This window comes from Equus przewalskii, chromosome 13, assembly GCF_037783145.1.
Source record: "Equus przewalskii isolate Varuska chromosome 13, EquPr2, whole genome shotgun sequence".
NCBI classification, from domain to species: Eukaryota; Metazoa; Chordata; class Mammalia; order Perissodactyla; family Equidae; genus Equus; species Equus przewalskii.
The window spans coordinates 46,342,579-46,355,587 of NC_091843.1; the positions used below are offsets into that span (position 1 = coordinate 46,342,579).

Below are 13,009 nucleotides of genomic sequence, written 5' to 3' on the forward strand. Positions count from 1 at the left end.
GTGACAACTGACAGATGCGTGGTGTGGTTCCCTGACGAGGAAATGAACCCAGGTTGCAGTGGTGAGAGTGCTGAATCTTAATCACTAGACCATCAGGGCTCACTTGGAGCAAATTGCTCTCTTAATTTTTGTTTGTTAATGAAAGGAACACATATTGGTCATTCACTCTTCTACCTTCAAGCAGACTTATGAAAAAACCAACTCAGAGAAATAAGAACAATGACTACTTCCTGATTTCAGAGAAAGCTGGTTAGTGAACCAGCTTTGACACTTCCATTATATATATTCCAAATAACACTAAGCCGGGAAGATACTACAGAAAGAAACAGTATCACGGTCAAAGTTCGGGAAGTGTGGTGAGCTATAGCTTCCTCTTGGATTATCATGCTTAAGGCTCTGAGAAGTTCTGCAATACTAGGGAAATTCAGTTTACCTCAGTGTGTCTCCAGGTTTAAACGACCAGCTAACTTTTTCACATAATACTTACTTTGTTGAGAATAATGCTCTCAAAGAACAATAGTGAGCCTTAGGACACGATTATGAAGACGATTATTTAAATACTCCTAGTGTTTAACAGCTCTGGCTGTCATGCGTAAGACGAGATATTTCCCTTTTATATCCTGAGAGGGAGTGCAGGACAGATGGCCTACTATCTTTTCCATGAGGACCCTTACTGCACTCCAAGTTCAGGATTTAATCTCGTCTGCTTTCTTTGGACCGAAGGATTCCAGCTTTGAGATGGTCCGGTATTTCCAATTTGGGAATCTTTAACCATCAGTGTAACTTTCTTTAGTGTTAAAGTCCTCCTCAGGCATTTTCTCTTCAGTCTCCTGGAAAGGTGACTTTGGGAGGGAGGAGGGGAGCTTACCAGCCAGCCAGAAGGGCAGGAGCATTCTCCGGTGACATGATGACACACTCCTCCATTTTGGCAGGGGCATCTCTGCTCACACTGTGGACCATGCTTGCCAGGGGGACAGAGATCCTCACAGCTGAGGGATTAATGTGTGACAAAGGACACTGTTATTTACCCAATCATACAACCCTCAGGTTCACAGACACAACAGCACCCAGCACCCTAAAATAGACAAGCTTTTCCTGTTCAATAGTGTTCATTTCATCAACATAAAGAGCATTAATTCGATTGGCTGGAAGGGTCTTTGAGGGACCACCTAGTCCATCCCTTTGCTTTGGGGTATTTTTCTAACGAAACCATTTCAACCTGAGGAGAGTCTGTCCATCTGAGAGCACCAAGCACGACGTCTGGTCAAACATCCCTTGGTGACAGGAACTTTCCATGGAACTTTTATAAAGCCCATGTGTTACATCTGAAGTCTCCTTTCATTTGTGCATTTGTTCTAACTTCAAAGGAGATAGAAACATTTGCACATCACCCGCTCTGCACACATATTCTTCATAATCGATTTTCAGTGTTTTCTTCAGACTGACAAGTCTCTGTGCCTTTAAGCAGCCCCCCCCCCCCCCATATTGTACAAGCAAACTTCTTCTCTAAGCCTTTTTCTCTCTAAGTCTTTTCTCTCTGGTGAAATCGCTGCAAGTGTCCCACAGCCCTATTCAATTGCGGCCTTGATAAAAACCCATAAAAGCAATATTAACAATTAAATAGTTTGAAATGATCATCCATTCTTCTGAAAATCAGGGCTTTCTAAGCTAATGCAATTTCTTCTTTAGCTCTACTTTATAGCCATTAATACTGTCGGCAGGAAGTATTTACCTAATCAGCCACATTTTTTCATGTTTTTAGTTCTGTGATTTACAAGTGTAATTTTCTCAGTCAGGGAATAAGATTTTTTTACCTCCTACTTTTTTGGCAAATTCTGCCTCTTATTCTGTTTTCTAATACAAGCAAACCGAAGAATGTCCTTTCCACAAAAGAAAGTAATAGAGGTTAAGTGTTTGCTTCAATGTTCTCCTGAAAGAATGTAACAATCTGTGTGCACATATTCCACACAGATGTCATACATATACTTTTATATTCACAAAGCAACATATGGATCCATGGGAATTTTAAATAATCCAGTTAACTTTTTATCATGGACTATTTCTAACACCTTCCCCCTTTCTTCTTTTCTAAGGCACTGAACCCACCCAGCTTTATCCAGCTAATTAATTGCCACACAGAGCAGAACAATATGGACTATTAACAGCCAGCAGTGCAAAATGAATGCAATTGCAGGAGAATCAAAGTGGAACCTCAGATCTGCCCCAACAACCCTCAAATAACGTCATTCAACACAACATCCTGGCCCTCGCTATCTCTGCTCTGCCAAAAGGAAAGCATGGAAGCTGGCCCTTAGACTGCGCCTGGGCTCTGATGCTCAAGGGTCACACAGCAGGAGGACCTAGTGGCCATCACTGCTGATCTCCATGTCTGTGCCTGGAGTCCTGCCCTCTCAGTAACTCTTCAGGAAGCAATAGAGACAGAAGCACAGGAGTACAATAGTGGCAGCAGCATGAATGGAGAGGGTGGGTGGGCTCAGCCACATTGCTCAGCAGCATGTCACTTACAAGGCTCCAGTGTATCCCGGTGAGCAGCGGCATTCCCCCGTCACGTGATCACAGGTGGCTCCGTTCTGGCACTGGCATCTCTGGTGACAGTCGTTACCATAGGTGCCCTGCTCACAGCGGTCCTCACAGCGCCAGCCCCGGAAGCCTGCAGAGCAGTGGCAAGCCCCCGTGATGGGGTTGCACAGAGCCTTGTTTTTGCACTGGCACCGGCTGCTGCAGTGGGGCCCCCAGTGATCACCATCACAGGCTGAGGATGGCAAAAGAAACAGTGGAGAGCATCAGAGTATGCATGTGGGTAATAGCAAGCCCTTCAGAACCAGCTTTCCTCTTCCTTTGGAGAAAATGGCTTCACAACCCCTTCATCACCATTCCTTAGCTGGGCATCTAGACTCTGGTATCAATCCATGGCAAGACTTCACAAACTGGTGCTCGGCACTAAGCAGGCCACTTTGTATCACTTCCTTGCTTAAGTATCACTACATTTTTCTCAACTCCATGTCTTTGCTCAGCCTGTCCCCTGTCCCTGGAGTGTTGAGTTTGACGTGGCTAGAGTAATTGGCTGGGGGAGGGTGTGAGCAGTCGTGCATGCGATGAGAGGAGGCTGGCTAGGCAGATGGGGATGGTCAGCTAATGCAGGGGCTCTTATGCAAGCTGAGTTTAGATTGCATCTTGTGGACAAGGGATTGGTAGTAAAGGATTTTAAGCAATGAAGGACAATGCATATTTGCCTCCTCGCAAGGTCAGCCTGGCTACAGTGTGAGGATAGGGCAGGACAGAGCTGACAATGAGAGGCAGGGAGACTGGGCAAGAAGAATGGGGAGTTCAGGAGATCAGTGATGGGCCCTGACCTCAGGGACTGCTCATGAAGATCGAGAGCAGACCCATAGGCAGAGCTACCAAGGAGTAGACTGGCCCTGCCACAGGTCTGGGCAGAACACTCTAAAAGGAAATGCTGATCTGCTTTCAAGATGTCAGTCAAAACATGTGTGATTGCGAGGCAGTCAGAAAAGACAGAAGAAAATTGACTAAGATGTTTAAATTCACTGACCTTATGTAAAAATAAGACAAACCTGAAACTGAAAATGGATATCTTGCAGCCACTGTGGAAAGCAGTATGGAGTATCCTCAGAAGATTAAGAATAGATCTACCATATGATCCAGCTATCCCACTGCTGGGTGTTTATCCAAAGAACTTGAAAACGCAAAGGCATAAAGATACATGCACCCCTATGTTCACTGCAGCATTATTCACAATAGCCAAGACTTGGAAGCAACCTAGGTACCCATCAACGGACGAATGGATAAAGAAGATGTGGTATTTATACACGATGGAATACTATTCAGCCATAAGAAATTATGAAATCTGGCCATTTGTGACAACATGGATGGACCTTAAGGGTGCTATGCTGAGTGAAATTAGTCAGAGGGAGAAAGTCAAATACCATATGATCTCACTCATAAATTGAAGACAAAGACAACGACAAACAAACACATAGCAATGGAGATTGTATTGGTGGTTACCATACGGGAAGGCGGGGGAGAGCAAAAGGGGTGATTAGGCTCACATGTGAGGGGATGGACTACAGTTAGTTTTTGGGTGGTGAATATGATGTAATCTACACAGAATCTGAAATATATTACAGTGTACATCCGAAAGCTATATAATGTTATAATCCAATGTTACTGTAATTAAAAATAAATAAATAAATAAAAAGAAAATGGATATCAAATAAAAAGATAATAGGAACATGAAAACAGGTAAGACAAAGGCAGAAAAAAGAATTTGAAGGATAGATTTAGAAGTGCAGTTCCAAAGAAAAGGAATAGTGGCTGAAATTCAAGTCAATGAAGAGGCAAAGGGGAGCAGGGAAGGAAAAAACCTCAACCTCAAATATTCTGAAAATTATAAAGGGTGACGATAAGCAAAATTTACTCTTAATATGCATTGCCCAGTCAGCCATGCATTTATTAATTAGATGCTATAAAAATCACTAGGGAAGATGCACCCTGCTTAGAGCTCTTAGGATTAATTGCATTTATAATAAAAAAAAGTTTCATTTCATAAAAATTTTGTAACTTCAACAGATCTGGAATAAACTATTGAAAAGAATGCTAGGCACACAATTTATTAGACGTGCAGGATTCATTTTCCAATATTAGAACCTAACCTTTCATTTCATAATATCCAAAGGTTTAAATGAATAATTCTGTTTTTAATCAGTACGGCTTTGGTCTCATTAGTACTTTAATAAACATACTTTAACACAATTAAAAACAATGAGAGAAGTATTGAATTTAAAGCAGATCAAGAAAGCAATTACCTAAGAACTCACAATCTTCTTTCACAAAATAAGATTAGGTGGCAGTTCCAAGATGAGATTTAAGTCTAATTGTTATTCATATGAGTTATTTCTTTTATTGCCCATGGATAAGGACAAAGAACTTTTTTTTCAATTGTAACTCTTTCAATTTAAGATCTATTCTTTAAAATCATATTACATGGTATGTTCCTTTAAATCCTTTCAGCTATCCCAGGTAGAGAAGAATCTATCCTGTCTTTAAGGTACAACAAAGCAAATTACACGGTCCTTTGTAACTTGTTCCCTGGTTCATCAATCCTAAAAGTAAGGAAAATCTTCATCCCACACAAGCCAAATCCATTATGCTATGATTTGATCCTTTTTTCTCCTGTCCTCCTCACAGTATAGTCAATCCAGTTCATCACTATTCTCACTCATTTTCTTTGCTGAACCCTCTCCAAAGTTTGCATATCCCCCTCAACTTCTGGAAGCCTCAGATACTAAATTAAATACCTGTTTTTTCCTTATGTACAATGCAGGATTAATTGATTGACACAGAACAATTTTAGCTAATAAAATTACCTTGATAAAGACATCAAGATCACGTCAAAAGCATTTAAGAAGAAGTCATAATGAACTAGAGTTCGTTTTCCCCACTGTGACACTGTGATAAGAGCGGGCTGGAGCACATACATTTTACAGAATATGTTTTCCAACAACAGGAGAATGGTTGGAAGAAGTCAAGCTTGTAGAGGGGACAGAACTGGTCTTTACTCTCCTTCATGACCCATTTCCGCATCCTATTCAACAACTTCTCTCCCAGCAGAGCAGTCAGGCAGAGACCAGCTCTGTTTTCTTGGGATTAGATTTTTAAAAAACCTTAAGATATCTCCTCATGACAGAAACAAGTTCATAGCAGAAGCTGATAACTATCAGCATCAAAGAAAGGGTTTCAGGCTTTTAAAGAAATATTATCACGCCGACATGGTTAATTTCCTGGCTATATCTAAGCACTGTGGCATGCTTTGAAGTGACAACTTCTCCCCTTGGGCTGTATTTCCCTAAAAGGCCACTGATACATGGGCCTCACAGTGTGAATACTGGGCATCAACATGGGCTATGCTGGGGAAAAAAATCCACATATAGCATTTTACAAATAGGCAGGAAGTAGAACATGTAGGACACAGAAGCCTGGCTTGAATTTAAGCATCACTGCGACTTCCTTTCCTCTCTTGAATTTAGGCATCACTGTGACTTCCTTTCCTTTCTTCATTTGTCATATTTAACTACTTCAAGTCATCCATTTTTAAATGTATCGCAGTGAGTTACACAGTTCACTGCACAAAAGCCGGCTTTCTTCCCTGATTACTTACAAATACAGGGTAAGTTGACTGTCTAGAAAAGAGAGAGAATTTGCTCTTTATATCAAGTGACCAATTATCTTGAATTCAAGTATTATGTTTGGAAAGACAGTTGGGAGAGAGTCTGAAGTCAAATCATTTCACATCTTTTACTTAAGACCTCACCCAATCTCAAGGAGAAAGTGTTTCACTCCACAAGAAGTGACTAGGTTGGTTACTCCCACTGACAACTTAAAAAAAAAAATGTAGTTAACATGGAAATAGCTTGAATATCCTAATAAGGGAGGTAAGTGAACAAAATTTTGTTTCAGATTAAACTGAAAAGAACCCAAATGCTAGTAAGGGAGTGATGACTCATTTTCAGCTTCTGGTTTCAGCTCTTATCGGGCTAAGAGCTAGAAATGGGCTATCAGATACAACGTGCCCGAATTCATGCCGATGTTTCAGGAGACGGCTTAAGGAGGGTTTCAGCATGGACAGCCTGCTCTAATAAGCTCTCATAATTACTTGGAAATAAAAGGAATTTTAAACTACTGTGTAATATCAGAAATATACAGTCCATGCTACAACCCTTAGTGACAACTAGTAGAGCACTGGATCCTCTCAAGACAATGGACTCATCCCAGAGCCCTATGGCTATAACTTTCAATAACGCTGGTAACCACAGGTTACGTTCATGGGCTGGGTACTGAAATTCGCTCAACTGATATCTCTTAAGGACCTGCCATATGCCAGCCATGGTACTAGGCCTAGAGTTTAAAGGAGAACCATATGAGTACTTGCTTCTAGGAGCTAACAGTTTAAGGGCAGAGACATCAAGTTACTAGGCAATAAAATACCCTGTGAGAAGCGGTAAGGTAAGAACATGGACTAGCTACAATGGAAAACACGGGGTTGACACTTAACTAGTGTTGGTGAGTCTGAAAAGGCTTCCCAGCTAAGATGATGTCTAGGCTGAGACCTAAAGGCAGAATGCGCCATAGTTAAGTAACGGGTAGAGGATTTGTACATAGAAAGAGGGGTGACTGGCAGAGGAGGGAGATTGCAGGAGGTATTACATCCAGAGAGAATGATACCTGCAACAGCCAAAAGGCTTTTCAATAGCAAACGTCCATGAATGCCTTCTCGGGCTTCTAGGCTACCGCATCACGGCCGTTATCATCTTTCTCAGCTACGTGCACAACAAAAAGAAGTAAGTATAGAAATAAGTAGAGATGGAGAGATATCAGACATGTCCTCTGCCTCCATCAGTCCTCCCCAGTCTTCCAAGCTGAGCCCAGAAACCTCTGTCCTTCAGGTACATTTTCAGACCCAATCTGAGATGCTCTCTGAAAAAGGCATTATATATTTCCCACGACACTCACTTTGCACTCAGACCACAATTTTTATATACGTTTGTCTTGTTTCCTATCTCTCAAATAAAACTGAATTTCATAGGGTTAAGACACACTGACACCTTTTCTTGATCTTGGCAGTTGTTATGAGGTTTCGTACAATCATGCCATGGTGGTCACCAGGTTGACAATGACGGTTAGAAGCATCCCAATTTCAGGGATACTAAACTGTGAAAAACTGTGCACCCTAAATCCTGAAGTAGGGTAAAAGAATGACGAGACTGATACTTACAGTGACGATAACCTCTCCCTTTTTGTGAAAACCAGCATTCTTATGCACTAATACAGAAGAGCAGATTACCACATCCATTTTAGAGATTAGTTTGGAAAAGTATCAAAAGCCCTTTACTCACAAATTCCATTTTTGGAATTTTTCCAAAAGGAATAAACATATGTGTGTAAAGACAGTAACAATTCACAATAGCTAACTCATTAGTACCACCTACAGTGTGCCCTTAGACACTGTGACTCTTGAAGCAGGTGCTGTTGTCATTCCTATTTTGTAGATGAAGAAACTGAAAGCCAGGTGACTTGCTTAAAGTTACACAGCTAGTAAGCGGAGAAGCACAGACCTCCTGTCTTCAGAGTCTGTTTTCTAAACCACTATGCTTTACTCCCCTCAAAGCTCTAAGGATGCTTATCACAGCACTGTTTATAATAATAAAAAACTGAAAACAACCTAATTTTCTAGTAACAGAGGAATGGTGAAAAAAATTTTGGTATAATCATATAATGAAATACTATGCATCAATTAAAAGTGATATTATAGAAGAATAATCAACTTGAAAGATGTTAGCAATATCACAATTGTAAAAAGGATATTAAAAAATGATATGTACCACATGATCCGATTTTAGCAATATATTAGAATGAACCAGATGAAATTGTTAATTTAGGTCAAAAATGGCCAGATATCAGCAATTGTATATGGTTGAACCTAATACCTGGGGAAGAGGAGAGGGGAGGGAGAATGAGAAAGACAGAGACAGACAGACAGATATTGAAAGGCTCTACAGTCAAATGGCACCATTGGGTATCTCTGGGTCATAAGAGTGTATGCGATTTTTCTTTTATTCATTTGCATTAACTAAATTTTCTAAATTTTCTATAATCAACGTGTATCCTTTGGGCAGTAAAAGAAAAGAAAGAAAAATGTTATTTTTTTAAATGGTTTGATCTGCCAAGAGTTTATGTCTGTGCTCCATGCCTTACACATCTCTTTCCAATCCTCACAGCAATTACAACAAGGTAGGTATCACTATTACATTTAGCACACAGAGGATATTTAGGATGAGAACATTTAGGTAAAATGTCAAAAAACACTCAACTAGTAAGTGGTGGCATCAGTATTGAAACCCAAGACTGTCTGCAAACAAAAGTCCAAGCACTTTTCACGAGACCATTCTGCTCCTGAAGTACTGAAATTACATATTTTGGTTAAACATAACATCCTGCAATTACATTTTTCATCTAATATGATTCATTAAGGTAGCGCAGCAAAGGATTAAGATCTTTCACTGAGCAAGCCTGAGGGGTCCATGAATCACTCAGTATTTAGGGGCACTGAAAATAGGAAATTATCTCACTAGTGAGAACATAGGGCATTTCTTGAAGAGAAATTAAAACTAAGGAGATGGTCAGATCAGAAGAGCTTCTGTAAGTTGATAATTATTCTATGCAAACAAAAAAGCCAGTAAGCTCACTGTGAAAATAGTATTGATGTCATTAGCTTTAGGAGTACACTGACCTGAAAACTAGACTCGCATAGTGCCTAGCACAGGGCCATTTCTCAAGACACATTTGGTAAGTGAGCAAAAGTGACTGTGAATGTAGAGCACTATAACTAACTTTCACAAGCAGAGAAACCTGTAAAATCATCATAACAATTCTAGGTATATTCTTCTCTCCTAATCCATTTCAAACCCTCAGTCCAAATTTCCAGGCAAAGGACAGGGAGAGAGGGAAGGGGTTCTAGGATACATTGAGTTTTGAACACGTGTCAATACTGTGTAGCTGTTTTATTTAAACCTCACAATAACTCAATGAGATAGGTATAATTATTCCAACATTTCGTGTGCAAGATGGACTCAGATCAGAAATTATTTAAAGTCACTTAGTGTTCAAGTGGCCAAAGCAAGGGTTCAACCCCAATCTATCAATGCCTCCAAAGTTGCAATCTTGCCCCACACCATGCGGACCAGCCCAAGGACGATGCTCTGCTTGTCAATTACAAAATCTGATATCAGTGCGCATTAACCACTTCCAGCTGGTTTTCGAAAAAGAACATTCTAGGACAAAAGTTTCACAGATGTTTGAGAAATAATACTTGTTTGCTTAAAACAAGAGTTCCCAGGCTTCAGAGTGTTAGCAGCAGGTTCATCAGAATGGTCTTGATAAGAAATGTCCCAAAATGTCCACAGCCACATTTGTATTGACAAAAACAAGGCATTAGGAAAAATCTTTGAATAAATAGGAGATAGTTTAGTCAACCTCTTGTCTTTGTGTAGACAAAGAATAAGGAAAGGAACACAATTAGAGATAAACCAAAAGGCTAAATTAGGAGATGATCCAGAGGAAGGAACAAGGGCATGTTAATATATTGCTTCATCCAAAGGACTCCTTCAGCAAAACAAAAAAAAAAAAAGGAAAGGAAAGGATGAAATCATTTTTCCCTTAGAGAAAAGAGTGATGTTTACCATCAAGTTCACCTTGTTACAAAATTCATCAATCACTAGCTAGCTCGAGGTGGGTATATAATCATTTTGCATTAGACAGACCTGGACCCTAGCTGGGCCACTGCCACTTCACAGCCATGGAAACTTGAACAAATTCCCAACCTTGTTATACTTAACTTTCTTTTTGCAAAATAGGGATGGTGGAACATACCAATTACACAAAAAGTACTTGTTGTTACGTGTGACACACGACAGATCTAGTAGCAGCAGAAATTTTATTCCATGGTTGGCACACTGGAACATCCCACCCCAGGAAAAAGAACACCCTAGAAAAACATCCTCCAGCTGTATATGAAGCTGGAATAACAGGTCTGTAGTTGGTTTGTATATTTGTTTATACTGTGTGAATCATTCATGCCAAAAAGGCCAGCTTGGTTCTCACAATGAGAATTTCAAAAACAAATTGCCCAGTAATTCCACAAAGTAAAAAACAAACCCTGGTATCACCCCTTTCACCCATTTTTATAAAGCCAATCTGAAAAACCTCAGGCCTGCAATGAAAACCAGCATTACCTTGCATCCTATTCTTACTCACCAATTAGAAACTGGATTTAGAAATTTCCTGCCTGCTGCTGATTGTGTCCAGAAGTATAGGCTTGTACTTGAAACTCAGAAATGTAAAAGGAGAAACTCAGAAACAATCACGTGAACTTTTTAGTTGTATTCCCCTTAGTGTAAAGAAATAGATGGTCATAAATGAAATCTGGAGAATCTTGCCACATTACTAGGCACCAATCCCATTAATTTGATTTTGTCTCAGTGTATCTATGCCTACTAAGACCACAGAAGCAGGCTTGAAACACCTTTTGAGGTATAAGATGCGTTTTTTTTTTTTTAAAGCAATTGGTTCTGAATTACAGAAACAACAAAAGTGCCTAATTCTGTGTACCTGTGTTAGGTCTAAACCAACCCTGGATGCACTGAGCAGCCTCGGCTTTTTTTCTTTGTTTTTGTTTTGTTGTCTTGGTTTAACGCCTCCGGGATATAAGAACTATGAGGGGCTCAAGAACTTTGTGGATCCATCTCTACCGATATTTACAGTGGGATAACGTATTGAATCTTGGAACTCAAATTTATCATAGGGAAAGTGATGTCAGTGTATAATACATAATTACCCACATCAGGGTTGCTGTTTGAAGAAACTAAGACTTTAAGTGCCCTTAACATATAAATGTCAAGTATCATCAGTCAACTATGCTGACTTGAAAATATATTTTTACACGGAGTTTTGCCGTGATGCTCTCCATTGACTCTAAACATAGGAACATTTGTGACTATGAGAAAAATTATCAGGGAAGAAAATTCAGTCCTTCAAATTCTAATAAATAGACAAAGCACATATAAGCCACTTTCAAGAAAATATCTCTACAGAGTGAGTGTCTTTTAGAATAGACCAAAATAATTTTCCGCTGTCTCAAAGGATAGAAAAACATGGTTCTTCCTGAAATATCCACTCTTTCTTCCTAAGCCTTGGTTCCCTTGGGGTCTTTTATCTCCCTATGATTCCATTCCTTGTGCTTCAGGCTAACAAGGCGATGGTGTGTCATTCCCTTTGTTCACGTAGAAGAAAAGATCCTCGTTCAAAACATCAAGTGCTTTAAAAATAAAACAACTTTGTAAAGCTTCTCCATCCATGAAGAAGAACAATAAAGATGTATTTTCCAGACCCTCTGAAAGCACTAAAACCTCATGTCCTTCACATGTCAAAAAACCCCGCTGGAGGGCTGACCGAGTGCCAACAATCACTGTGGACAACCACCCAGTGCTGTTTATATTAATATTATTCAGTGGCTGAGAGAGAACCTTTATTCTTTAAAAAAATGTTTGCTAAATGAATTTTCAAAGCATGAACTGTTATTTTATAACTCAGTGTATGCTTTTCTCAAACCATGAACCGGAACAAAGGGCGTAAAACATTTATTCTTTAACGTGTCTAAATATAAACGTTGACGTCTCTCTGTGAGAGCACATTGATGACCCTACTCACAGTGCAGGAAAATCTCAAGGATATAAACTTAGGCGGGGATTAAGTAAGGGATTTGGGGGGATTACATGTATTCACTGAAGTCAAAAGAATCCTAACAACCTCGGGAGCCATTTCAGGATGTCTTGCTTTATTAAAGTTTTACCATATTTTTGTTCTTTGCTCATTTATTCTTTCATTAAAAATGTATTAAGCATCTTCTGTGGCTACTAAGTTCTGTTTGTTGAGCAGTTAATACTTGCTCCTGCCTAAGACATGTTCTATAGCTAAGACTTCTTTATCTGTTGGAAGAGACTGGCCCACGCTGAGATTTGTCACAAAAGGATGTAAGTGTTGCAGTGCACGGATGCTCGAGGAACATGGGGGACCTGTGTGCACCGCACCTCTGGGCAGAGGAGAGATGGGAGCAGGCTTTCAGCAGGGGGTGGGTGGAGGGCTTGAGATGAACACTGAAGGATAGGTACTCAGGACCCCACTGTGCAAATGCTTATTATCTTCATTCTGGATGTGAGAGGCCAAAGGGCAGAGTCCTTAAATGATTTGCTTAAAATCCCACAGTAAGAAAACTAGGCTCCAAACCCTCAATGCTAACCGCATGATCTGAGGGATATAATATAGTTTTCTTGAGAAAAAAGAATTTTTTTTTAACCACAGGAGACTATAAGTAATAAAATAACAAATGTTCATGTACCCACAACCTAGAATTAAC

General features: G+C 39.9%; 1 protein-coding gene across 9 annotated transcripts in view; it reads right to left on the bottom strand.

The window, feature by feature from the left end:
• Positions 1 to 13,009, bottom strand: part of MEGF10 (multiple EGF like domains 10) — a 164,000-nt gene that overhangs the window by 58,625 nt on the left and 92,366 nt on the right. For all 9 annotated transcript variants that reach the window (XM_008529881.2, XM_070569352.1, XM_070569351.1 and 6 more), the window contains 2 exons: positions 2,527 to 2,773; positions 869 to 989 (listed from right to left, as the gene is read on the bottom strand). In XM_008529881.2, coding sequence (XP_008528103.1) covers positions 869 to 989; positions 2,527 to 2,773 — 368 coding nt within the window. The remainder of the gene's footprint in view (positions 1 to 868; positions 990 to 2,526; positions 2,774 to 13,009) is intronic.